Consider the following 27,260-nt stretch of genomic DNA (forward strand, 5'->3'; position numbering starts at 1 on the left):
TAATTTTTTTTTTTTTTTAAGATGGAGTCTCGCTCTGTTGCCAGGCTGGAGTGCAGTGGTGCGATCTCAGCTCACTGCAGCCTCCGACTCCCTAGTTCAAGCGATTCTCTGCCTCAGCCTTCCGAGTAGCTGGGATTACAGGGATGCACCACCATGCCCAGCTAATTTTTTTATTTTTAGTAGAGACAGGGTTTCACCACATTGGCCAGGACGGTCTTGATCTGACCTCGTGATCCACCGCCTCATCCTCCCAAAGTACTAGTATTACAGGTATGAGCCACTGTGCCCGGCCTAATAATTTTTTTTTTTTTTTTTTTTTGAGACGGAGTCTTGCTCTATCACCCAGGCTGGAGTGCAGTGGCACAATCTTGGCTTACTGCAACCTCTGCCGCCCGGGTTCAAGCGATTCTCCTGCCTCAGCCTCCTGAGTAGCTGGGATTACATGTGTGTGCCACCACGCCTGGCTAATTTTTGTGTTTTTAGTAGAGACAGGATTTCAGAATCTTGGCCAGGCTGATCTTGAACTTCTGACCTCGTGATCCACCCGTCTCGGCCTCTCAAAGTGCTGGGATTACAGGCGTGAGCCACTGCGCCCAGCAATAATTTTTTATATGTCCTTTTTTCTCTATGCGAAATAAATCTTCCTTAATTTATACTCTTCCTCAATCATGTTTTTCTCCATTCTTTTGTCACTTGCTGTCATGGAAGGTCTCAGCCCACACTCTGAATTAGATAGTTTTATATTAAGATAAAACATGAGGATTATTTTTTATGTTTTTATATCAAATCCTGTTTCTTTCACAGTACTTCCAATGTGTTTTCTGACCTCGGGCATAGTGATTATCTGTTTATTTCTTAGATTTTGGTTTAGCTGTTTGAAAATAATAGTAGCTTAAACAAGAGAAGAATTTATCTTTCACGTAAAGTCTGTGTAAGTAGTATGGGACTGCTGTGGTTACCACGACCATTAAGAACCCAGGTCCTGGCCAGGTCGGTGGCTCATGCCTGTAATCCCAGCACTTTGGGAGGCCGAGACAGGCGGATCATGAGGTCAGGAGTTCGAGACCATCCTGGCTAACATGGTGAAACCCCATCTCTACTAAAAATACAAAAAAATTACCCGGGCATGGTAGCAGGCACCTGTAGCCCCAGCTACTCGGGAGGCTGAAGCAGGAGAATGGCATGAGCCTGGGAGGCGGAGGTTGCAGTGAGCCGAGATCACGCCACTGCACTCCAGCCTGGGCGACAAAGTGAGACTCCATCTCAAAAAAAAAAAAAACAAAAAAACCCAGGTCCCTTCAAGGTTTTTTTGGCCATTCTCAACACAAGGTTTCTACCTCAGTCCATGATGACTGCTTCCCTTCCAGATATCATATCTGCATTCTAGCCAGCAGGAAGAAGAAGAGCATGCCTCCTCACCTTCAGAACCTGTCCTAGAAGTTACAAACACCAGTGCTGTTTATTTCCCACTTAGTCATGTAGCCACTTGTAGAATTTTTTTTTTCTTTTTGGAGACAAGGTCTTGCTCAGTCACCCATGCTGGGGTGCAGTGGCAAGATCATGGCTCACTGCAGCCTCAACCTCCCAGGCTCAAGCGATCCTCTCACCTCAGCCTCCTGAGTACCTGGGACTCTAGGCACGGGCTACCACGCCCAGCTTATTTTTTTAATTTTTTGTAGAGAAGAGGTTTCGCTATGTTGCTTAGGATGGTTTCAAACTCCTGGACTCAACCAGTCCGTCCACCTCACCCTCCCAATGTTCTGGGAATACAGATGTGAGCCACCGTGCCCAGGCAGAATTTTCAAAGGGGCAAATATAGTCTTTATTACAGGAAGGTGGGTGTAAATGTTAAGGGTTCTGTTATTGCAGAAGAGGAGACAGACACTGGAAAACAACTCATTTATAGCTTCTACAACCATTCTTTGTCTTCTGTTCCTTTCAATTATAGCTCATTTATTTTCATTACATTGTGGGTTTTGGAGCAACTGATTCTCCAAGGAATTTCCTCTTTTAGGGAAACCCCTTCTTTGAATGAAATAGTCTCCAGAAGTATAAACAAAATATATGAAAGCAGGGCTGCTTTGGTTGTCAGTTAGGATGGTTGAGGGAGAGTCTTGCTCTTTTCACCACCTTTACTGGCTTGTCTCCTCTGTCCCTTCACCCCCTCCTATGCCTAAGGACTGTTTTAACAACAGAGCTTGAAAATATAGCAGTTTCCCCATTTACTTACCATTTTTAATTTTCAAAATGGCAAATTATTGCCTCTGATAATTAACCTAAGTTTGACAGAAATAAGACTTTTTTTGGTGAATTCTTTATTTTGAATGTTGTTTTAGAATCTAACATCCTTTTCCTTTCATTTAATTATAACCTACTCAATATAGATTAGAAGCTAGAAAATGTAAAAGGAATTGAAATGTCTGAATCTATAATAAATTCAAAATAACCATTCGTTGAGTAAATTATAACGATTATCTATGCTGAACTCAGTGTGATGCTGGTGTTCTATGCCTAAATAGAATTTACTGTGAATGTTAGAATTAAAAGCCTTCCAGCATATGTGTATCCTGTAAGCATTGGATCAGCTCTGTAAAAGATACTTTACCAAGTATTACTTAATTACATACTATTTTTAATTATTCTAGCTAGCACTATATCTCTTATCTTCTCCTTTCATGAATATAAAGTTCTAGCATCTTTCTCTCTGCTCTGACCCTACTGTTTTCCTCAGCATGGCTGGACCAGAAACAAGGGGAGAGGATGCAGAAAATTTGTTTGCTGTAAAATAAATCACTGGTGGCTTTGGAGTCAACTGTTTGTCTCTCTTTATATTAGATTACTGAGTAGCTTAAATTAGTTTTTAAGCTCAGTTTGTAGGTATTTTTCTGCCAAAGATAATTTTCTGTAAGGGGTAACTTACTTTTTTTTTCCATCTGGAAATTTGAAGACATAGTTTGGGCCGGGCGCGGTGACTCACGCCTGTAATCCCAGCACTTTGGGAGGCCGAGGCCAGCAGATCACCTGAGCTCAGGAGGTTGAGACCACCCTGGGCAACATGGTGAAACCGCATCTCTACTCAAATACAAAAAAAAAAATTAGCCAGGCGTGGTGGCGCTTGCCTGTAGTCCCAGCTATTTGGAAGGCTGAGACACGAGAATCACTTGAGCCCAGAGGTGGAGGTTGCAGTGAGCCAAGATCATGCCACTGCACTCCAACTTAGGCTACAGAGTGAGACTCTGTCTCAAAAAAAAAAAAAAATAGTTTGAATAGAATAGTCTGGTTTAGGAATACCACATCAGGGTTATCAAGTCTTAAAATAAAAAAAACAGTCTTGCAGGATCTAGGGCCAGGGAATTGAACTGAATTTATTTTCACATGCTTTAAAAAAAAAAAAAAAATTTGTATCTTATTTATTTTAACATTCCTGTTTTGTTCCCATTGTGCTCATAAAAAGTGTAGAATATAGGAGCAATTTTTTAAATGGTTTTGCTTTCTGACTCATTTTTGGAGTCAAACATTTATTATTTGGCATGTTAGGCCCCCTAGCAATTTTACCTGAACCCAAAGAGAATAGACAGAGACTTCTGAGCTTTGAGAAATTATGTGTTCGGGCCGGGCACAGTGGCTCACACCTGTAATCCCAGTACTTTGGGAGGCTGCAGTGCATGGATTACTTGAGGTCAAGAGTTAAAGACCAGCCTGGCCAACATGATGAAACCCCGTCTCTACTAAAAATACAAAAATTAGCTATGCGTGGTGGTATGCACCTGTAAGCCCAGTTACTTGGGAGGCTGAGGCAGGAGAATTGCTTGAATGCAGGAGGCAGGAGAATTGCTTGAATGCAGAAGGCAGAGGTTGCAGTGAGCCAAGATTGTGCCACTGCACTCCAGCGTGGGTGACAGAGTGAGAATCCACCTAAGGAAAAAAAAAAAGGAAAAATTATGTGTTCATAATTGTCATGATGCAGGTAAATCCTATATTTCAGTTTTTCTTACTTTACATAGTTGGCAGCATAGAGTAATAGATGACATCTTTAAAAAAATTTTCAAGTAGTTTTGCTTTAATCTATATCCTCCTGCCATAACAGTGAACTAGTGCTATAGAACAGAAATTTTATTTAATTTAGCATATCAACAGCCTATGTTTTTTAATCTTGGTCTTGGTAAGACATAAAAATTTGAGAAGTGATTTACTTGGTGTTTTGCATCAATGTGTTACCTTCTATTTTAGGTCTATCATTTGGCAAGTGTACGCTTACGTGATCTATGTCTAAAACTGGATGTTTCAAATGAGTTACGAAGGAAGATATGGACGTGTTTTGAATTCACTTTAGTTCACTGCCCTGATCTAATGAAAGACAGGCATTTGGATCAGCTCCTCCTTTGTGCCTTTTATATCATGGCAAAGGTAATGTATAAATTGGGAGAAGAGGCTGGGCATGGTGGCTCACACGTATAATCCTAGCACTTTGGGAGGTCAAGGTGAGCAGATCGCTTGAGCCCAGGATTTCGAGACCAGCTTGGGCAACATGGTGAAACCTCATCTCTATAAAACATATAAAAATTAGCTGGGCATTGTGGCTTGCACCTATAGGCCCAGCTACTTGGGAGACTGAGGTGGGAGGATCTCTTGAGCCCAGGAGGCCAAGGCTGCAGTGAGCCGAGATCATGACACTGCACCTCAGCCTGAGCAATAGAGCAAGACCCTGTCTCAAGAAAAATAAGTTTCTGTACCATATTGCGTATTGCTTTCTCATGATTTATTGTGCTGCCTCAGAAGAGCATCTTACTTTCTAGTTGCTACAACATGTTTTAAGTCATAGAATAACATATCTTGCTTGTTTTTTAAAATTCTCATATATCTGATACAACTCATTTGTCTTGACCGAACTGGCCACACTGGCAGTCCTAGAAGATGTGTACAGTTAAGACTTGATTTTTCAGCGTTTTGAGACAGAGCATGTTTTTAAACTCCTTTGTGACCCCTCCTCCCACAATGCCTCTTTGAAATCTCTGTAAAAAATCAGTCTTAATAATTGTTACTGTAGCACTATGGCGGTTGACGAGAACATGCACCATACAAAAGGCAACAAAAAGGGAGCCAAGAAGAAAATGGTTGATTCATTTTTTAAGAAAGATTGGTTTGATGTAAAAAAGTACCGACTATGTTCAATACAAGAAATACTGGAAAGACACTAGTTACCAGGACTCAAGGAACCAAATTGCATCTGATAGCCTCAAGTGTCATGTGTTTGAAGTGAATCTTGCTGATTTGCAGAATGATGAAGTTGCAGTTAGAAAACTCAACCTGAAGGGCCAGGCGCAGGCTCAGGCCTGTAATCCCAGCACTTTGGGAGGCCAAGGCAGGCAGATCACGAGGTCAGGAGATGGAGACCATCCTGGCTAACACAGTGAAACCCTGTCTCTACTAAAAATACAAAAATTAGCTGGGCATGGTGGCACGCGCCTGTAGTCCTAGCTACTCGGGAGGCTGAGGCAGGAGAATCACTTGAACCTGGGAGGCAGAGGTTGCGGTGAGCCAAGATCATGCCACTGCACTCCAGCCTGGATGACAGAGCGAGACTCCATCTCAAAAAAAAAAAAAAGAATTAAAAAATTAAAAGATAAATGTTACTAACTAATCGTGTGTTTTCCAGAAGACTGTTAGAGTTCAGGCTTTGCCATTTCTAGCTCATTATAGAGAACAGGTTTAGCACTAATGGACAGTGAAGCAGGGGAAAAGAGTGACTTAAGTGAAGTTTATGATCACAGAGATCTCAGAAGGAATTCCTTTTTGGATCACTAATCCATTTTCTTCCTTTTGGCCACCACTGTGACTTCCATCTAAGCATTAGAAACCCTACAGTCTGTCCTGAAATGTTAAAACCTAATCCTGTAATAGCCACTCAGTTTGATTGAGAATCATCACTGTAAGATACCTTTAATCCTTCATATGTGGTTAATTTACTTTTAAGTAAGTACTTAAAAATTAATAAAACTGGAGGCTGCAGGGAATTAAACAGATCTGAGTTTTCTTATATCTTTTTTTATATAAAGAAATGGATTTTCAGTAGAGTCACACCATAGCAGTTTCACTGCTTTTTGATTAATGAAACTATTAAGTGAGTCCCCACAGGCCACAAAGCCTGAACTTTAAAGGTAGAAAAAATCATAAATGTTAGTGGTTTTTAGTCATGGACTGGCCTGGGGTTAATGGTTTTCTGCAAGGTTGCTCTCAGTGCCAACTTATAATTGAAGTTTTGTTCAGAGCCATTTTTCTTTCAAAAAGCAGTTGATAAATGCAGTTTTTATTTTCCTTAGGTAACAAAAGAAGAAAGAACTTTTCAAGAAATTATGAAAAGTTACAGGAATCAGCCCCAAGCTAATAGTCACGTGAGTTACATTATTTTTCCTACTGTCCAAAAAGATTTACTCTTTTCCACTGACAAGTTATATAAAAGGTAAACTTATTTTATAGTTTTAATATACTTCAGATTTTCTGTTTTAATGGATAACATTAAACTCAAGAGATAATTTCATTGAAGGACAGTTTCAGTAGAAGCTAGGAAGTCTGTTTCTGACTCATCCATATACTTTCATATACTTCTCAAAAGTTCTGCCATTCCATTTGTTCATTTAATGAAAGATATGTATAATGGCAGGGTGCGATGTCTCACGCCTGTAATCCCAGCACTTTGGGAGGTGGAGACAGGTGGATTATCTGAGGTCAGGAGTTCGAGACCAGCCTGGCCAACATGGTAAAACCCTGTCTGTACTAAAAATACAAAAATTAGCCAGGTGTGGTGTCACACGCCTGTAATCCCTGCTACTCGGGAGGCTGAGGCAGGAGAATTGCTTGAGCCCAGGAGGGAGAGGTTGCAGTGAGCCAAGATCATTCCACTGCACTCCAGCCTGGCCAACAGAGTGAGACTCTGTCTCAAAAAAAAAAAAAAAAAAAGATAAGTATAATAATAATATTCTTTAATTATATGAGACTTTATTTTTTAATGATATTTAAACCCAGTGAAATTTGAGGATTCATTAACCTAACTACAGCTTCTTTTGCCATCTGCTAAGCATCCTAATGTTTGCATCTTTGAATAGATGTTAAACATTTCTGATTATATTGTTCTGGCTGTGGTGAAAATTCCATGAAACCTTTCAGTCATGGTAGCAGAGTGGACTGGCACACAATAAGCATTTAATGAATGTTAATGTCATATTGTTGTTATTATTGTACTGAAGAACACAAGTAAATTACCTTAAGGGTTTGATCATTCAAGAACCTAGTTGCTCTGCTCTTAGGAAGCATAATGGCCTCTTCTCTGGCCCTGGAAACTGTAGACAGAAAGAGAGACGTAGTGGCCTAGACTGCAGACCAAAATAGAGATGCGGCCTCAGTATTAGTAGTTATATCCCCTTCTAAGAGAGCTTTGTTTAAGCCCTAAAAGACATTATAGCAAGCAATATAGAGACATTTGAAGAACCAAGTATAGGTATTTGTTATATCCTGTGATAAGCTAAGAGTTTCTGGGCTTCTTCAGGAAAATCCCTCAAGAACAGAGCCTAGAAAGCTCTAGATTGTCCTTGAAGATCATTAAGGTGAGGTTAGTGTGAGTCAAGAATGGGCCAAGCCATGGCTCCCTAAATATCCTCTTAATACCAGTAACCTATAATACAGTACAAGGGGGAATGGATCATGCCTTTCCAGCTATCTCAGAGGTGAGAAATAGTTTAGGGGCAGGGAAGGGAAAAGATTTTCATGTGGCCATCTGAAAGGAGATGGGAATGGGCTGGGGGCAGAAAAACAAGCTGCATTAAGAACAAATGACTCTTGTCCAGGCGCAGTGGCTCACACCTGTAATCCCACCAGTTAAGGAGGCCAAGGCAGGCAGATCGCCTGAGCCCAGGAGGTCCAGGCTACAGTGAGCCATGATTGTGCCACTGCACTCCAGTCTGAGCCATGGAGTGAGACCCTGTCTCTAAAAAAGAAAAAAAAAAGACCAATTGATTGTTGTGTAAGGAATTAAAAAGAAGGAGGAATTAATTCAAGTCTTTTGTTTTTTGTTTGTTTGTTTTATTTTGTTTTGTATTGGAGACAGAGTCTTGCTCTGTTGTCCAGGCTGGAGTGCAGTGGTGCGATCTCAGCTCAATGCAACCTCCACCCACTGAGTTCAAGCAGTTCTCCTGCCTCAGCCTCCCTAGTAGCTGGAATTACAAGTGTGTGCTACCACACCCAGATAATTTTTGTATTTTTAGTAGAGACGGGCTTTCACCATGTTGGCCAGGCTGGTCTTGAACGCCTGGCCTCAAGAGATCCGCCCGCCTCAGCCTCCCAAAGTGCTGGGATTACAGGTGTGAGCCACCGCACCTGACCAAATTCAGGTCTTTAAAGTTATTTTTATTTAGTAAAACCTGATCATCAGTCTTTAGTTGCTATTTCTTATATTTTATAAACTAAGCCCATCTTAGATGGTAGGCTCTTCTCCAGTATCCCCTCTTTTATGGTATGTGTTATAATCTATACTTACTAGAGCTAATAACATTTTACCCTTGAGTATCACTTACACAGACAAATAGTTTTTTATTGGTTTGATATTTTGCTCTTCTCACTTTGATTTTGTTTAACCTGTACCTCTGTGACTGAGCAGTCCTTTTTTTCCCTCTGGCGTGTAGGTATATAGAAGTGTTCTGCTGAAAAGTATTCCAAGAGAAGTTGTGGCATATAATAAAAATATAAATGATGACTTTGAAATGATAGATTGTGGTAAGTTATCCAATTTAACATACTATGTGTAAAACACATTGGATCACACTGTACATAATACAGTGGGTGTCAGACAACATGGAAATATGAATCATAAGGAGGTGAGGTGGACAATGCACACATTTTGAAAACAAATAAGTTTGAGATTAGAATGTGCTGGTATAGTTTATTGAAACCGTTAATTTGTCCCCTGTTAATTGTGTTTTGGAAGGAGTTTTCTAGTCTACTTATACATGTTAATGAAACACATAAAAGAGACTTAATAAAATTCTAAAATCTGAATGACAGGGAAAACAAGGTAGCTGACAGTATTCTTCCCGAGGAGTCTGTTAAGAAAATGTCCTGGCTGGGCACGGTGGCTCACGCCTGTAATTCCAGCACTTTGGGAGGCCAAGGCGGGTGGATCACGAGGTCAAGAGATCGAGGCCATCCTGGCCAACATGGTGAAACCCCATCTCTACTTAAAAAAAATACAAAAATTAGCTAGGCGTGGTGGTATGCGCCTGTAGTCCCAGCTACTCAGGAGCCTGAGGCAGGAGAATCGCTTGAACCCAGGAGGCGGAGGTTGCAGTGAGCTGAGATCACGCCACTGCACTCCAGCCTGGCGGCAAAGTGAGACTCTGTCACACACACACACACACACACAAAAGAAAATGTCCTGTTCATATAAGTATTATTTGTAGGTAATTCTGCTACCATAGGCAAGACTGCACCCTATTGCCACCATCATGCTAAGACTTCAGGCACTAGTAATCTTTTTTTTCAAAGAAAGGAAAATCAAATGGTTAGTATTCATACACCTCTTCTGCCTACCTCCTTTCCCTTGTCTCATCTTTCCATGTATTTAAGGTGTATGTAATATATACATGTGTATATACTATGATTTTTTTTTTTTTTTGAGATAGGGTTTTGTTCTGTCACCTACACTGAAGTGCAGTGGTATGATCATGACTCACTGCAACATGGACTTCCCAGGCTCAAGCAATCCTTCCACCTCAGCCTCCCAAGTAGCTGGAACTGCAGGCATGCACCATCACTCTGGCTAATTTTTATATTTTTTGTAGAGACGGGATTTTGCCATGTTTGCTCAGGCTGGTCTCGAAATCGTGAGCTCAAGTGATCCGCCTACCTTGGCCTCCCAAAGTACTAGGATTACAGGCATGAGCCCCTGTGCTAAGCCTAGGTACTGTGATTTCTTTAATGCCACAGTGTGAGACATTTAGGTCATTTCTCCTTTTCTTGTCTCGTCTCTCCCCTCCCCTCCCCTCCTCTCCCAGCCCCTCTCCTCCCCTCTCCCCTCCCCTCCCCTCCCCTCTCCTCTCCTCTCCTCTCCTTTCCTCTCTTCTTCCCATCCCCATCCCCCTTCCTCCCCCTACCCTGCCCTCCTTTCTCTTTTATTTTTTCTTTTCTTTTCTTTTCTGAGACAGGATCTTACTCTGTTACCCAGGCAGGAATACAGTGGCACAATCATGGCTCACTGCAGCCCTGCCCTCCGTTGCTCCTTCCATCTCAGTCTTACTGCCACACCCAACTAATTTTTTGTAGAGCTGGGATTTTGCCATGTTGCCTAGGCTGGCCTCCAACTCCTGGGCTCAAGCAGTCTCCTTACCATGACCTCCCGAAGTGCTGGGATGACAGGTGTAAGCCACCATGCCTGGCCAGGTTGCTTCTAATTATGCACAGCTCTGTAATGAGCATCATTTGTAGCTTAATCTTTAGGCCACATCCTTAGGATAAATTCTTAAGAGAAAATCTGATGAACTAAAACAAATTTTTAAATTATAAAAATATCCATAATCATTATGGTGTCCACTGGGATATAAACTTTTAAGATTTCATTCACCAAAAAGATATTTTAATAATGTCCTAGAATCTGACTCCATTTGAGGATAATAGGCCACTCAATTCTTTTTACATAAGTGTATTATTCTGGAGCCTTTTCAAGGCAATGAGGAGTATGTAAGACAGTAACCCTGGCCGGGTGCGGTGGCTCACACCTGTAATCCCAGCACTTTGGGAGGCCAAGGTGGGTGGATCATCTGAGGTCAGGAGTTCGAGACCAGCCTGGCCAACATGGCGAAACCTTGTCTCTACTAAAAATACAAAAATTAGCCGGGCATGGTGGTGAGCACCTGTAATCCCAGCTACTTAGGAGGCTAAGGCACAAGAATTGCTTGAACCCAGGAGGCAGAGGTTGCAGTGAGCCAAGATCACACCACTGCACTCCAGCCTGGGTGACAGGGTGAGACTCCATCTCAAGAAAAAAAAAAAACAAAAAAACGCTGGGCACGGTGGCTCACGCCTGTAATCCCAGTACTTTGGGAGGCCGAGGTGGGTGGATACAAGGTCAGGAGTTCAAGACCAGCCTGGCCAAGATGGTGAAACCCATCTCTACTAAAACTACAAAAATCAGCCAGGTGCAGTGGCAGACACCTGTAATCCCAGCTACTCAGGAGGCTGAGGCAGGAGAATCGCTTGAACTTGGGCGGCAGAGGTTGCAGTGAGCCAAGATACCGCCACTGCACTCCAGTCTGGGCGACAGAGCAAGACTCTATCTCAAAAAAACAAATAAGGCTGGGCGCGGTGGCTCACGCCTGTAATCCCAGAACTTTGGGAGGCCGAGGCGGGTGGATCATGAGGTCAGGAGATCGAGACCATCCTGGCTAACACGGTGAAACCCCGTTTCCACTAAAAATACAAAAAATTCTCCAGGTGTGGTGGCAGGCGCCTGTAGTCCCAGCTACTCCAGAGGCTGAGGCAGGAGAATGGCGTGAGCCCGGGAGGTGGAGCTTGCAGTGAGCAGAGATTGTGCCATTGCACTCCAGCCTGGGCGACAGAGCTAGACTCCATCTCAAAAAACAACAACAGCAACAACAAAAAGCCATTTTCTATATTTGTTATACATGTTGCTTACCTATCCGCAGTGGTTTTCCTGTTCCTACAAAACCAGACATCAGAGGTTAGCTAGAAAGCTGTGGATCCCTTGCCTGTTTTGTGTTTTTTCTGAGAAACTAACTGCTAGCAAGTATCTGAGCTACAAGAGCAGTGAAGTTCTAGAGAGTAGAAGTAAGCAAAAGATAATAGATGATGTCCTTTTCTGTTTTGTTTTCTTTTTGATAAGTATCTGCCAAAGAAACTTGAGGTGACTGAGAGTTCGCCAGTTCCTGTATCTGTAGGTTTCAGATAAAATTCTGCTACACAATTTTTTTCTTTTTTCTTTTTTTTTTTTTGAGATAGTCTCACTCTTGTCACCCAGGCTGGAGTGCAATGGTGCGATCTCGGCTCACTGCAACCTCCGCCTCCCAGGTTCAAGTGATTCTCCTGCCTCAGCCTCCCGAGTAGCTGGGATTACAGGCACCTGCCACCACGTCTAGCTAATTTTTGTATTTTTAGTAGAGATGGGGTTTTGCCATGTTGGCCAGGCTGGTCTTGAACTCCTGATCTCAGGTGTTCCTCCCGCCTTGGCCTCCCAAAGTGGTGGGATTACAGGCGTCAGCCACTGCACCTGACCTTTTGTTTGTTTTGAGACCATGTCTTGCTCTGTCACCCAGACTGGAGTACAGTGTGGCACAGTCACAGCTCACTGCAGCCTTGACCTCCCAGGCCCAAGTGATTCTCGGCTCAGCCACGGCCTGGCTAATTTTTACATTTTTTGTAGAGATGGGGTTTCACCATGTTGCCAAGGCCAGTCTTGAACTCCTGGGTTCAAGTGATCCATCTGCCTTGGCCTCCCAAAGTGCTGGGATTACAGGCGTGAGTCACCGCACTCTGCCTTACATACGGTTATTAACTAGATATATTTATTAGCAAGTAAGCAAACAACGATTGTTACAGATCCTGTACAGTGGTGGTGGCACAGGGCGGGGAGAATATCCAGTGATAATGAACTCAGGAATTCTGGCACTCAAAAAGCAAGAGCACAGTGGCTTACGTCTATAATCCCAGCACTTTGGGAGGCCAAACCAGGAGGGTGGTTTGAACCCAGGAGTTCAAGACCATTGTGGATAACATAGTGAGAGCCTATTGCTACAAAAAATTTTTAAAAATAGCCACACGTGGTGGGCTTCTATAGTCCAAGCTACTCAGGAGGCTGAATTGGGAGGTTGGCTTGAGCCCAGGATGTCAAGGCTGCAGTGAGCCATGATCTTGCCACTGTACTCCAGACACAGCAAGAACCTGTCTCAAAAAAAAAAAAAAAAAAGAGAGAGAGAGAAAGTTATGTAGGAGGGTATACAATCAGACAAGTCTATATTCAGATAAGTCACCTTCCAGTTCTTAGAGCTATGGCTAGATGCTATGACCCAGATTTGGACACACCAAAGAACACTGACTTGGGAAGAACAGTTCTGGTTCTATAAACAAATTCATTATGGGTTGTAAAATAATTACTGTTTAAAAAGCACACACACAATTTATATATCCTATGCAGTAAGTTCATATATCCCAATTCTATGTCTGACCACCACCCATAGAAAAGATTTGCTCAAGAACAGGTGCCAAGATTTCAGATGCAGGATTCAGTCAGCCTTAAAGCTAGCATCAAGCAAATACTGTGGATCAGAATTCAGGGCTGAACACAGGACTTCTCAGAGCTTTTAGCCTTAATGTTATTATCCCTAAGAGTAAAGCCGAGAGACTTCTCTGGATCTTTCATCCCTTTCATGGCTATTGAGGGTAGTGTCTCAAATATTTTAACCAATCTGCTTATCTTAAATACTTTTTATTTCCTGAACATGAGCTCATTTTTAGCGTTAGTCACACTTAATAAACATTCACTATTTTCATCAGTAAAAACCCATTTCTGGCTGTACATGGTGGCTCACACCTGTAATCCCAGCATTTTGGGAGACCGAGGCAGGCTGATCACTTGAGGTCAGGAGTTTGAGACCAGTCTTGCCGACATGGTGAAACCCCATCTTTACTAAAAATAAAAAAATTAGCCAGGCATGGTGGTCAGCACTTGTAATCCCTGCCACTTCGGAGGCTGAGGCAGGAGAATTGCTTGAACCCTGGGGGCTGAGGTTGCAGTGAGCTGAGATTGTGCCACTGCACTCCAGCCTAGGCAACAGAGCAAGACTCTTAAAAAAAAAAAAAAAAAAAAATTCTGACCTTGAGTATGTTAATGAGCAAAGCGTTGGTCATTGATTGAGATATGCCTAACAGAAACTGTTGGAGTGGAGAATGAATTTCCTGATTAAAACACCAGCTCACTCCTCATGGGCTATGAATTCTTCAATGTCATGTTAGCAGACCACTCCAGAGTGGCAGTCTTGATTAGAATACTTGTGAGACCCAGGTTACAGCTTAACCTAAGTAACACAAACATAACAGTGTACTCAAGTGTATTGTAGTTAATTGAAAACTTTACATTACTTCCTTAGAAAGTTGTTTTAAGGATTAAAAAGAATTATATTTAGGCTGAGTGTTGTGGCTCATGCTTGTAATCCCAGCACTTTGGAAGGCTGAGGCAGGAGGATCCCTTGAGCCCAGGAATTAAAGACCAGCATGAGCAACACAGCAAGGCCCCCATCTGCAAAAAATGAAAATAAAAAATTAGCTAGGCATGGTGGCTCACACCTGTAGTCCCAACTACTTGGGAGGCTGAGGCAGGAAGATCACTTGAATCCAGGAATTTGAGATTGTAGTGCACTATGATTGCACCACTGCACTTCAGCCTGGGTGATAGAGCAAGATCTTGTCTCTAAAAATAAAGATAATTATATGTATATCTATGTATGTGTGGGCATATACACACACACACACACAGTCATGTGCCATATAATGATATTTGAGTCAGTGATGGCCCACACATACAACATATACAACTATAAGATTATAGTGCTGTATTTTTACTATACCTTTTCTATGTTTAGATATATTTAGATGCACAAATACTTGCCATTGTGATACAATTGCCTGTGGTATTCAGTACAGTAACATGCTGTACAGGTTTGTAACTTAGGAGCAATATACTATACCATCCAGCCTAGGTGTGTAGTTGGCCATACAATCTAGGTTTGTGTAAGTATATTCTGTAGTATTCTCATGACAAAATCATTTCAACAATGCATTTCTGAGAAGATAACCCATCATTATGCAATACACAACTATGTATACATATACGCATATATATAATATTTAATACAAGGCTTGTTTATAGTAAGGCCTTAGTAATAGCTATTATTTATAAGCAATATCAAATTTATTGTATTAATGAGTATGGCTTTTTTAGCATTAGTCACACTTAATAAACATTCACTGTTTTCATCAACAAAAACCCATTTCTGGCTGGACATGGTGGCTTACACCTGTAATCCCAGAACTTTGGGAGACCGAGATAGGGTCTCACTGTGTTACCCAGACTGATCTGGAACTCTTGGGCTCAAGTGATCCTCCCACCTCAGCCTCCCGAAGTGCTGGAATTACAGGCGTGAGCCACCACACCCAGCCAAGTATGTTTTTTTAAATGTCTTTTTTTCTTTAGTTTTTTTTTTAATTTTAGAGATGAGATCTTGCTCTGTTGCCCAGGCTGGAATGTAATGGGGCAATCATAGCTCACTGCAACCTTGATTTCCTGGGTTCAAGCGATCCTCTCATCTCAGCCTCCCAAGTAGCTAGGGCTAAAGGTGCATGCCACCACACCTAGTTTTTAAATTTCTTTAATTTTTAAAAAATTTTTTTATAGAGACAGGGTTTCACCACACCCAGCCTCCCACAATTTTAAATGTTTGGTTCATTCAAGTAAAGTATAGCTCCTTACCTTATGTAAGTATTAACAGCTGGAATTGGAATGACACAGAAATATGGAGACACTATAGTCTCTGTCTCAAGAAATTTCTAATTCAAGGAGGACATTAAATAATTTTAGGCCAGGCGTGGTCACTCATGTCTGTAATCCCAGCACTTTGGGAGGCCAAGGTGGGAGGATCACTTGAGCCCAGGAGTTACAGACCAGCCTAGAAAACATAAGGAGACCCTGTCTCTACAAAAAGTAAAAAAAAAAAATTAGCTGGGTGTGGCAGCATGTGCCTGTAGTCCCAGCTACTCAGGAGGCTGAGGCAAGAGGATCAAGAACCTTTCATAAAAACAAAACAAAAAGAAATAATTTTAATTGATCCATATAATGAGAATAACCTAGAAGAGCTGTTAACAAGCCAGTATCCTTTGAAACAGTGTTTCCCAGAATGGTAGTATAAGTGTTTTGGGGGGTCCAGGCACAGTGGCTCACGCCTGTAATCCCAGCACTTTGGGAGGCCAAGGCGGGTGGATCACCTGAGGTCAGGAGTTCAAGACCAGCCTGTCCAGCATGGTGAAACCCCATCTCTACTGAAAATACAAAAATTAGCCAGACATGGTGGTATGCTCCTGTAATCCCAGCTACCCAGGAGGCTGAGGCAGGAGAATCGCTGGATCCCAGCAGGCAGAGACTGCAGTGAGCCGAGATTGCGCCACTGCACTCCAGGCTGGGTGACAGAGCAAGACTCCATCTCAAAAAAACAAAAAGAAAAAAAAAGTGTTTTGGGAGAAGAGAGACTATACATAAAAAATTGGGGAAGTATGCAATTAAAGTGAACATGAGAGTTATTTTTTTCCCCAACTGCAGTACTTCTCAGAGCCTTATACTAACATGGATTTCTGAATTTCCCATATAATATACAGCATTTCCTCAACTTTATTTAACCACATAGCTCCCCTCCCCTCCCACCCTAGTCAAGATCCTTTAGAAATAGCAGAAGTGAAAAAGACATCCAAATTAAGACTGAGATCCCCTGGGGCTCTTTGGTCTTTGAACCATGTTTGTGTTTTCTGGTTTTCCTAAGGTGAAGGCATTGCTTCTACCCATGTTCTCAATGTTTGTAGGCCAGTGTATTGAGAATGAGAGCTTCTTTCATATATATGCTAAATTCTTTTTAATTGGTAGTGGTTTTCTTAGCTCTTCTAAACACATGGTTCTTGTGTATACAAGTAAATGATAGTTTGTAATACTCTGTAATACTCTTCCTTCCCCAAAAACTAGTAGGACAAAGTTCTGCCTGGTTTCACAAGCTATCCCAGAGTTGCACCATTAAGTAGGAAACTATGTTGGGGTAAGCTGTTATTTTACAATTGAGGGTGCTCAGTAAAACCTAAACACTGGTTCCTGATCAGGGTTCCTGTTGTATGTGGTACAATAAGGCTCTTAGAACACCTGTCACCTGCCATGTATTTGCAGAGAAATAAATGTAATTCATTTTGCTTCTTCCTTAACCTCTCAGGATATGCTTTACCTTTTAGAATCTTTCCACCTTTCTCAAAGACACAAGAAGAATATCTGCAGGCCTTTTAGTTATCGGAAGCTGAGGTTTGCCACTGCCTGCCATACTGTAGAACTTAGCTAAACACCAGCCCAGGGCTGTTGCCCCTCTAAGAGCCACTAGTGACAGTGAGCTCAACAGCTATGGTTGTGAAAACATTCTGAAGTGGAATCTAGAGAAAAGAGCACCACCTTCAGTTCATATGTTTGCATTTCTCTAGATTCCAATTTGACTTATAAGTAATACAGATGGATTTCTGAACCTTCTCTGAAAATATTAATTTCTCTACATAAAGATTTGTGGGATTTTTTTAATATTGTAGAAAGGTAATTTAAATCACCAACTTGTATATTAAAGTATGTTTTGTGGCTGGGCATGGCGGCTCACGCCTGTAATCCCAGCACTTTGAGAGGCTGAGACTGGCGGATCACTTGAGCCCAGGAGTTGGAAACCATCCTGGGCAACATGGCAAAACCCCGTCTCTACTAAAAATAAAAAATAGCCAGGCATGGTGGCACGTGCCTGTAGTCCCAGCTACTCAGGAGGCTGAGGTGGGAGGATCACTTGAATCCAGGAGGTCGGGGCTGCAGTGAGCCAAGATTGCACCACTGCACTCCACCCTGGGTGACAAAGTGAGACCCTGTCTCAAAAAATAAAAAATAAAAAGTATGCTTTGTATCACAACATTGCATTCTTTTTAACAGACTTGGAAGATGCTACAAAAACACCTGACTGTTCCAGTGGACCAGTGAAAGAGGAAAGAGGTGATCTTATAAAATTTTACAATACAATATATGTAGGAAGAGTGAAGTCATTTGCACTGAAATACGACTTGTCGAATCAGGATCATATGGTATGTTTTATGTTTTACTACTTTATTATTATTTGCTGTCATAGTTGGATTACTATAAGTTTATTTTGCTAGATAAATATGTCAAAGTAAAATTACTAGCAATTAATCAGAGCATGACTAGTAACTTAATCAGTGATTAAGGCTATGGTACAACAGAGACCAGAGGAAATCATGGGATCTGTTGCCCAGGCTAGAGTGCAGTGGCGAGATCTCGGCTCACTGCAACCTTTGCTTCCAGGCCTCAAGCGATCCTCCCACCCCAGCCTCCTGAATAGCTGGTACGACAGCCGCGTGCCACCACGCCTGGCTAATTTTTTTGTATTTTTAGTAGATACGGAGTTTCACCATGTTGGCCAGGCTGGTCTTGAACTCCTGGACTCAAGCAATCTACCCACCTCAGCCTCCTAAAGTGATGATTACAGGTGTGAACTACCACGCCTGGCATGAATTTTATCTATACCATGATTATGTTGCTAGAAATTCCGTATACATATGGGTAAGAACTTGATGGGAACATGAATATTAAAACAACTAATTTGGTTTTTTTTGTTTTCTTTTTTTTTTTTTTTTGAGACAGAGTCTCACCCTGTCACCCAGGCTGGAGTACAATGGTGCGATCTCAGCTTAACTGCAACCACTGCCTCCCGGGTTCAAGTGATTCTCCTGCCTCAGCCTCCCTAGTAGCTAGGATTACAGGAGTGTGTCACCACACCTGACTAATTTTTGTATCTTTAGTAGAGACAGGGTTTCACCGTGTTGGCCAGGCTGGTCTCGAACTCCTGACCTTGTGATCCGCCCACCTCGGCCTCCCAGAGTGCTGAGATTACAGGCATGAGCCACTGCACCCAGCAAATTTGGTCAATTTTTCTGTTGTTATATTGTGAGATTAATGTTTTTCTCAAGTTAAAGACAAAAGGGGCCAGGTGTGGTGGCTCATGCCTGTAATCTCAGCACTTTGGGAGGCCGAGGCAGGCAGATCACCAGAGGTCAGGAGTTTGAGACCAGCCTGGCCAACATGATGAAATCCCGTCTCTACCAAAAATTAGCTGGGCGTGGTGGCAGGCGCCTGTAATCCCAGCTACTCAGGAGGCTGAAGCAGGAGAATCACTTGAACCCAGAAAGCAGAGGTTGCAGTGAGCAGAGATCACGCTACTGCACTCCAGCCTGGGCGACAAGAGGGAAACTCTGTCTCAAAAAAAAAAAAAAAAAAGACAAAAGGAGGTCAGGCGCTGCAGCTCATGCCTGTAATCCCAGCACTTTGGGAGGCTGAGGCAGGTGGATCACCTGAGGTCAGGAGTTCGAGACCAGCCTGGCCAACGTGGTGAAACCCCATCTCTACTAAAAATACAAAAATTAGCCAGGCATGGTGGTGGGCACCCATAATCCCAGCTACTTGAGAGGCTGAGACAGGAGAATTGCTTGAGCCCGAGAGGCAGAGTTGCAGTGAGCCAAGATTGAACCATTGCACTCCAGCCTGGACAACAGAGCAAGACTCTGTCTCAAAAAAAAAAAAAAAAAGACAAAAGAAAGTAGATAGGCCTGGATCATTAATAGAGGTACCACTAAGAAATTTTTATGCAGACCCTAGTTTTGGCAGTCGCAGCAGGCCTGAGAAAGTGTTGCCAGTGTGTAAGCTGAGGTTGCTTCCCAGAAGACCAGACGTTAGCTCTAAGAAAGAGAGACCAGCCAGGTGCCTCCCAAGCCTGTAATCCCAGCACTTTGGGAAGCTAAGCCTGGAGGTTTGCTTGAGTCCAGGAATTTGAGACCAGCCTAGAAACACAGGAAGACCCTGTCTCTTAAAAAAAAAAAAACTAAAAATTAGCCGTGTAGTGGCTGGTACACACCTTTAGTCCCAACTACTCAGCAAGCTAAGGTAGGAGGATCGCTTGGGCCCAGGAGGTCAAGGCTGCAATGAGCCACAATCGCACCACCGCGCTCCAGTCCAAGCAACAGAGCAAGACCCTGCCTCAAAAAAAAAAAAAAGAAAAGAAGGCCCTAGCAGAAGCTGCAGCCAGACAGCCAATAGCTGTTTCTATGTATCTGTGTGCATCTGTAGATTTCTGTTCTTCCTCTTTTCATGGAATATGGTCTATGACTATCCTCAGAGGTCATAACTGTTCATCCTGCTCCAGTTTCACTTCCCCTCTGTCACGTGCTATACTCTGAATATCTCTACCATCTTAATTTATTTCCATTATACAGGATATTAAAGAAAAATGAAATCCTTGCTCATCCAACTTATTTCTAAATCTTTTCCATTTCCATATGAAGTCTTTCCTATTTCATTAACAGATTTTTTCCAAGTTGGAATCATCCTGCTGGCTTATAGAATTCTCTGCCTCTTTTATTCTCTCTGCTACTGCTTTGGTTGTGAGGAGGTATGTGTGTAGAGAGAGATTGTTACAGCAAGTGTTAGAAGATTGGTTACCCTTTGTCCCTACTTTTTTTTTTTTTTTTGAGAAGGAGTCTCGCTCTGTTGCCCAGGCTGCAGTGCAGTGGCACAATCTCGGCTCACTGCAACCTCTGCCTCCTGGGTTCAGGCAATTCTGTGCCTCAGCCTCCTGAGTAGCTGGCATTACAGGCGCCTGCCACCACGCCCAGCTGATTTTCGTATTTTTAGTAGAGACGGGGTTTCACCATCTTGGCCAGGCTGGTCTTGAACTCCTGACCTCATGATCCACCTGCCTCGGCCTCCCAAAGTATTGGGATTACAGGCGTGAGCCACCACGCCCGGCCTGTCCTTACTTTTTAAGCATGAATATGAGGTTCTCATGCTCGTGGCTTAACTCCTGGTGTCTTGTCCAGATTTTTTTTTTTTCTTTTGAGACAGAATCTCACTCTGTCACCCAGGGAGGAGTGCAGTGACATAATCTCGGCTCACTGCAACCTCTGCCCGCTGGGTTCAAACAACTGTCATGCTCAGCCTCCCGAGTGGCTGGGACTACAGGCGCACGCCACTACACCTGGCTAATTTTTATATTTTTAGGAGCTACTCAGGAGGCTGAAGTGGGGTTTCGCCATGTTGGCCAGGCTGGTCTCCAATTCCTGGCCTCGAGTGATCCGAGCACCTTGGCCTCCCAGAGTGCTGGGATTATAGGAGTGAGCCACTGCACCCGGCCCCAGAATTATTATTTTTTCTTTTTATTTTATTTTATTTTTTTTTGAGGCAGAGTCTTGCTCTGTCACCCAGGATGGAGTGCAGTGGCACAATCTGGGCTCACTGCTACACCTCTGCCTCCTGGATTCAAGCAATTCTAGTGCCTCAGCTTCCCAAATAGCTCGGATTACAGGCATGTGCCACCACACCCAGCTAATTTTTGCATTTTTAGTGGAGACAGAGTTTCACTATGTTGGCCAGGCGGGTCTCAAACTCCTGACCTCAGGTGATCCGCCCATCTCAGCCTCCCAAAGTGCTGGCATTACAGGTGTGAGCCACTATGCCTGGCCAGAATTCTTAATACTAGTTATAGCACTTCCTGAAAGATCCAGGAAAATAGGCCGGGCATAGTGGCTCACACCTGTAATCCCAGCACTTTGGGAGGCCAAGGTGGGTGGATTACCTGAGGTCAGGAGTTCGAGACCAGCCTGGCCAACATGGTCATCTCTATTAAAAATACAAAATTAGCCGGGTGTTGTGGCACATGCCTGTAATCCCAGCTACTTGGGAGGCTGAGGGAGGAGAATTGCTTGAACCTGGGAGGCAGAGGTTGCAGTGAGCCTAGATCGCACCATCGCACTCCAGCCTGGGCAAAAAGAGCAAGAGATACTCCATCTCAAAAAAAAAAAAAAAAAAAAAAAATCCAGGAAAATAAATTCTAGTTTATCTATTGTTGTTTTAAAAAAAAAAAAAAAAAACAAGAAGTAATGGATCATTTTTTTTTTTTTTTTTTTTGCTTTTCTCAACCATAAATGAGCTTTTACAGTATAACTGATTTCTAACTAGAAGATACCATAAGAATAAAAATATGGGATTCAAAAACTTTTATCTAAAAAATCTGACTTTTGGGTTATTTTAGATGGATGTTCCACCACTCTCTCCTTTTCCACATATCAAACAACAGCCAGGCTCACCACGCCGCATTTCCCAGCAGCACTCCATTTATATTTCCCCGCACAAGAATGGGTCAGGCCTCACACCAAGAAGCGCTCTGCTGTACAAGTTCAATGGCAGCCCTTCTAAGGTAAGGTGAATAGGCTAAAAGTTGGATTTCAGATTAACAGTAACTGTTAATCTTGCCTTTTTTTTTTTTTTTTTGGCCAAGTTACTACTATACTAATAAAATATGAAATGTTAACTATGGCATGTCTCCTCTCATCAAGAGCAGTATATTCAGTTTGAGGTAGTTTAATCCATTATTATTGACATGGTATTTGTGGAGTTCACTTTGAAAGTCCAGCATGTTTTCCTGTTCAAGCAAGATCTTGAGAAGGGACCAGTAAGGCAACACCTGCAAGTGGTCAGACCTGGGGGATGTCAAGTTGAAAGAAAGGCATTGGAAGTGAAAGTGCATTTGGTAGATGGCACCCAGGATAGGAAGATGTCTGAAAAAACAAGCCTCCACTTATGTACATGGACAACTCTGTGATCATCTCCATCCTTATCCTTATTCAGTGGTGAAGATGTGGTATGGACATGATTGCTGTTTTCAGATACTTCATGGACTATCAAGCAGATATGTTCAGTATGTCTCCAGAAGTCAGAATCAGTATAAACTGGAGGAAATTGTAGTGGGGCAGATTGTAACTCAGTCCAAATACAGTGGCTCCTTCTTATTACTTTCCTATTCAGTTATACAGATAACTACAGAGTTCCTACTATACTTGACAAAGTTGGCTAAGATAATATACCTGACTGGACACAGTGGCTCAAGCCTGTAATCCTAGCACTTTGGGAGGCCAGGGCGGGCAGATTGCCTGAGCTCAGGAGTTCAAGACCAGCCTGGGCAACATGGCAAAACCCCGTCTCTACTAAAAATACAAAAAATTAGCCAGGCATGGTAGTGCGCACCTGTAATCTCAGCTACTCTGCTCTGGAGGCTGAGGCAGGAGAATCACTTGAACCCGGGAGGCAGAAGTTGCAGTGAGCGGAGATCACCCCTTTGCACTCCAGCCTGGGCGACAGAACGAGACTCTGTCTCAAAAAAAAAAAAAAATGTTGAAAATCATTACTCTAAGGAAGAGGATCTCAAACTGTAGGGAGCTTTAAAATCATCGGGAGGGCTTGTTAAAACAGATTAGGGCCGGGCACGGTGGCTCACGCCTGTAATCCTAGCACTTTGGGAGGCTGAGGCAGGCAGATCACGAGATCAGGAGTTCAAGACCAGCCTGGCCAACATGGTGAAACCCCGTCTCTAAAAATACAAAAATTAGCCGGGCATGGTGGTGGGCACCTGTAATCCCAGCTACTCGGGAGGCTGAGGCAGGAGAATCGCTTGAACCCAGGAGGCAGAGGTTGCAGTGAGCCAAGATCGTGCCATTGCACTCCAGCCTGGGTGACAAGAACAAGACTTCCTCTCAAAAAAAAAAAAAAAAAAACAGATAAGGCCAGGCACGGTGGCTCACACCTGTAATTCTAGCACTTTGGGAGACCGAGGTGGGGGGGATCACTTGAGGCCAGGAGTTCAAGACCAGCCTGGCCAACATGGCAAAACCCTGTCTCTACTAAAAAGACAAAAAAATAGCCAGCCATGGTGGCATGTGCCTGTAGTCCCAGCTAGGGAGGCTGAGGCAGGAGAATAGCTTGAGCCCAGGGGGCAGAGCTTGCAGTGAGCCAAGATCATGCCCTGCACTCCAGCCTGGGCAACAGAGAGAGATCCTGTCTCAAAAAATAAAAAATTCTAGATGCTTCTGCTGCTTCTGGTCTGGGTACTACACATCGAGAGCTACTGTTATACAGTAAACAGTGGTTTGGTTTGGTTTCGTTTGGTTTGGTTTTTGAGACAGGATCTCACTCTGTTTCCCAGGCATGATCACTGCTCACTGCAGCCTCAACCTTCCCAGGCTCAGGTGATGCTCCTTAACCTTCCGAGTAGCTGAGACTACAGGCACAAGCCACCACACCTGGCTAATTTTTGTATTTTTTGCAGAGACCAGGTTTGCCGTGTTGCCCAGGCTGGTCTGAAACTCCTGGGCTCAAGTGATTGAACCATCTTGGCCTCCCAAAGTGCTGGTATTACAGGCCACCACACCTGGCCTTAAATCTAATTTTTAAACCACCTGAAAAGATTAGTTCAAGCTATCCCTTATTAGGTTGTTCTAAGTTTTAAAAAGAATCCTTATCCCAGTGTTAAGATTTGGATAGAGGATAGAGCACAGGAAAAAACAATTAGCTTGGTTGTTTGCTGCCATTTCCCCTCTCCCTCTTTTACTCACACACGTTCTCTATTTCTGCACAGAGTTTGAAAGATATCAACAACATGATAAGGCAAGGTGAGCAGAAAACCAAGAAGCGAGTAATAGCCATCGATAGTGATGCAGAATCCCCTGCCAAACGTGTCTGTCAAGAAAATGATGATGTTTTACTGAAACGACTACAGGATGTTGTCAGTGAAAGAGCAAATCATTAATGTTGTTCTTGTTTCTATGATAAAAGCACTTTCAGATTGTTCTGCAGAAAGTTGGAGCTCTGTCTTTCAAACCTTTTAGCCCTATAGATGATAAATATCACTGGGTTATAAGAAAAAATTGCACAAAAATTATGTGCATTTTAAAATATTTATCCAAAATGTAGTTGACAGAGATGTATTTTGAGTTGGATTGGAAAGGAATATTTTAAGTGCCTTTTAAAAATACTAATAGTCCGGCCAGGCGCAGTGGCTCACGCCTGTAATCCCAGGACTTTGGGAGGCCAAGGCAGGCAGATCACCGGAGGTCGGGAGTTCGAGACCAGCCTGACCAACATGGAGAAACCCCATCTGTACTAAAAATACAAAATTAGCCAGGTGTGGTGGTGCATGCCTGTAATCCCAGCTACTTGGGAGGCTGAGGCAGAATTGCTTGAACCCAGGAAGCGGAGGTTGTGGTGAGCTGAGGTTGTGCTACTGCACTCCAGCCTGGACAACAAGAGTAAAACTCCATCTCAAAAATATAAATCTATATTAATAGGGAATTTTTTTTAATGTTTGCTCTTTGAGTTAGTTTTCAAGATGAAATAAGGAGAAACCCCATAACTTTTTAGCTCTCTTTTAAAAATAAATGTCTCCTTCTGTGTTTTGTAATATGAGGATAAATAATCTCCTTTTGGTAAGCATGCTTTGAGATATTTGTATTCTCAATTTAATATTGAAGGAAGGGGTTGGTTCCCATAGTACCTGGCCAGAGGGTTATGTACCAGCCTGTCTCTGGCCTACTGTGGTAATTCCACATCCAGGTGCCACCGCCATTCAGAGTTGTCTCACCCCTTCTCATGCCTTTTCTCTCCTTGAGCTTTATAAACAGATTTGTACCTGAGCTCCAGTGCTACACTCATCCTTGCTTTCCAGCCCTAAGCCATCTCAGCCTGATGTCACAACCCAATAAATGGGCCACTTTCTTCTTTTGTAAACTATTATCATTTTGGTTTTTGTGACATTAACTTAATTATATATGATCATATTAACTCATGTAGTTCTCAAAATAGGCAGCTCCTTCTCAAGCCAGTAAAGTAAAATTCAGTTAGTTATTAAAAACTAAATTCCTATTAGTAAGATAACACCATGATTATGTGTGATATACTGTTTTTGAAATCATAGTATCAGTCATTCTCAATATCTGAGTCCCTAAGAATATTTTAAACCTTTTAAAAACCACATAAATATCATCTCATGCCTCATAATTCTAATATATATAATACATCAGTAAAATAGCTGCTTATTACTTCCCCCACTTTGTTCTCAGTATTGTTAGTGCATCATGAGTTTCCTGCTAGTGTCTGACCACTGGGTACTCCTAAAGATGTTTTTCAGTACTAGGGATGCTTTTCAGTACTAGGGATGCTTTTTTCAGTACTAGGGATGTACTAGGGAGTACTGAGTACTCCTGAAGATGTTTTTCAGTACTAGGGATGCTTTTCAGTATTAGGGAGGCTTTTTTTCAGTGCTAGGGATGCTTTTCAGTACTAGGGATGCTTTCCAAAATATCACCTCTTTAACATTTACTTTTTCTAGTGTGTGTCTGGAATCCAAAAGACATGAATAAGCCACTCATAATTAATTTTGAGAAGTTTTATCAAATGTTTATGTTTCTAACTGCAAACCTTAATTTTGGAAAGGCACAATGTTTAACTCACCTATGTTTAACCATGGCTAATTTTAAAAAGTCTAAGATTTGGCTGTCACTAATTAGTATTCTCAAGAATTTCGTTTTTCAATTTTAAGAAGAAAAGGGATTTTGGTCACATTTTGCTTGTAAATGAAAATTACATCCTCATTCTTTGTGTAGTATCTACACATTGTTATAAGCCAAAAAACAAAAGTCTGTCTGGAATCCTTGTACATATTTGTATGTTGCTATAATTGTTATTTTTATCTTCATTATTGTGTAAAATATAAATAAGCATTTGTACATTGACTGTATAAGAAACCATGGGCCAGGTCCTGTGGCTCATGCCAATAATCCCAACACTTTGGGAGGCCGAGGCAGGAGAATTGCTTCAGTCCAGGAGTTCAAGACTAACCTGGGCAACATAGCCCTCATCTCTACAAAAAATAAAAAAATTAGTTGGGTGTGATGGCATGTGCCTGTAGTCCCAGCTACTCAGGAGACCGACATGAGAGGATCACTTGAGGCTGGGAGATTCTGAGGCTGCAGTGAGCTGTGATTGCACCACTACACTCCATCCTAGGTGAGAGGGCAAGACCCTTTCTCAGAAAAGGAAAAAAAGAAATTCTGGACATGTTTTTATCAGTTTTCAGGACTTGGTATCAATGTACATAAAATGGCTAATAAAAATTGGAATTGAGATTATTGAAAAAAACTTTTCTGTATGACTGGAAGCAGTTGCACAGCCATCTAAAATCTGTCTGTTTTAATATCTACTTTATGTCTTTAAAATTCCTTAGAATAACTTAAAAGTTAATGTTCCTGTGGTTTCCAGGGTCTAGGGGGAAAATGAAAAATAACTGCTTAATGGATACAGAGTTTTTTTGGGAGGAGTGATGAAACTATTTTGGAACTTGATAGAGGTGGTGTAGTTGCATAACATTGTGAATTTACTAAATGCCACTGTATTGTACATTTTAAAATGGTTAATTTTGTGTTATGTAGATTTCACCTTAAATTTTTTTTAAGTCTCAGATACTATATTAGTCCATTTTCACACTGCTGATAAAGAAATACCCGACTGAGACTGGGAAGAAAAAGAGGTTTAA

The 27,260-nt window shown here is 42.3% G+C and overlaps 1 protein-coding gene and 1 long non-coding RNA gene across 6 annotated transcripts in view; one reads left to right on the plus strand and one right to left on the minus strand.

Moving 5' to 3' along the window:
- Positions 1-17,163, minus strand: part of LOC134735869 (uncharacterized) — an 83,195-nt gene extending 66,032 nt beyond the window's left edge. Inside the window, exons 1-2 of the long non-coding RNA XR_010119432.1 lie at positions 17,034-17,163; positions 7,261-7,370 (exon numbers count right to left, since the gene is read on the minus strand). This is a non-coding gene — a long non-coding RNA (uncharacterized lncRNA). The remainder of the gene's footprint in view (positions 1-7,260; positions 7,371-17,033) is intronic.
- RBL1 (RB transcriptional corepressor like 1) overlaps positions 1-26,866 on the plus strand; it is a 95,647-nt gene extending 68,781 nt beyond the window's left edge. For all 5 annotated transcript variants that reach the window (XM_063633686.1, XM_055265136.2, XM_063633687.1 and 2 more), the window contains 6 exons: positions 4,231-4,407; positions 6,321-6,392; positions 8,676-8,766; positions 17,765-17,913; positions 21,930-22,094; positions 24,309-26,866. In XM_063633686.1, coding sequence (XP_063489756.1) covers positions 4,231-4,407; positions 6,321-6,392; positions 8,676-8,766; positions 17,765-17,913; positions 21,930-22,094; positions 24,309-24,479 — 825 coding nt within the window. In that variant the 3' untranslated portion in view covers positions 24,480-26,866. The remainder of the gene's footprint in view (positions 1-4,230; positions 4,408-6,320; positions 6,393-8,675; positions 8,767-17,764; positions 17,914-21,929; positions 22,095-24,308) is intronic.
- The last annotated feature ends 394 nt before the right edge of the window (positions 26,867-27,260 follow it).

Source organism: Symphalangus syndactylus, chromosome 24 (assembly GCF_028878055.3).
Source record: "Symphalangus syndactylus isolate Jambi chromosome 24, NHGRI_mSymSyn1-v2.1_pri, whole genome shotgun sequence".
In the NCBI taxonomy this organism is placed as follows: domain Eukaryota; kingdom Metazoa; phylum Chordata; class Mammalia; order Primates; family Hylobatidae; genus Symphalangus; species Symphalangus syndactylus.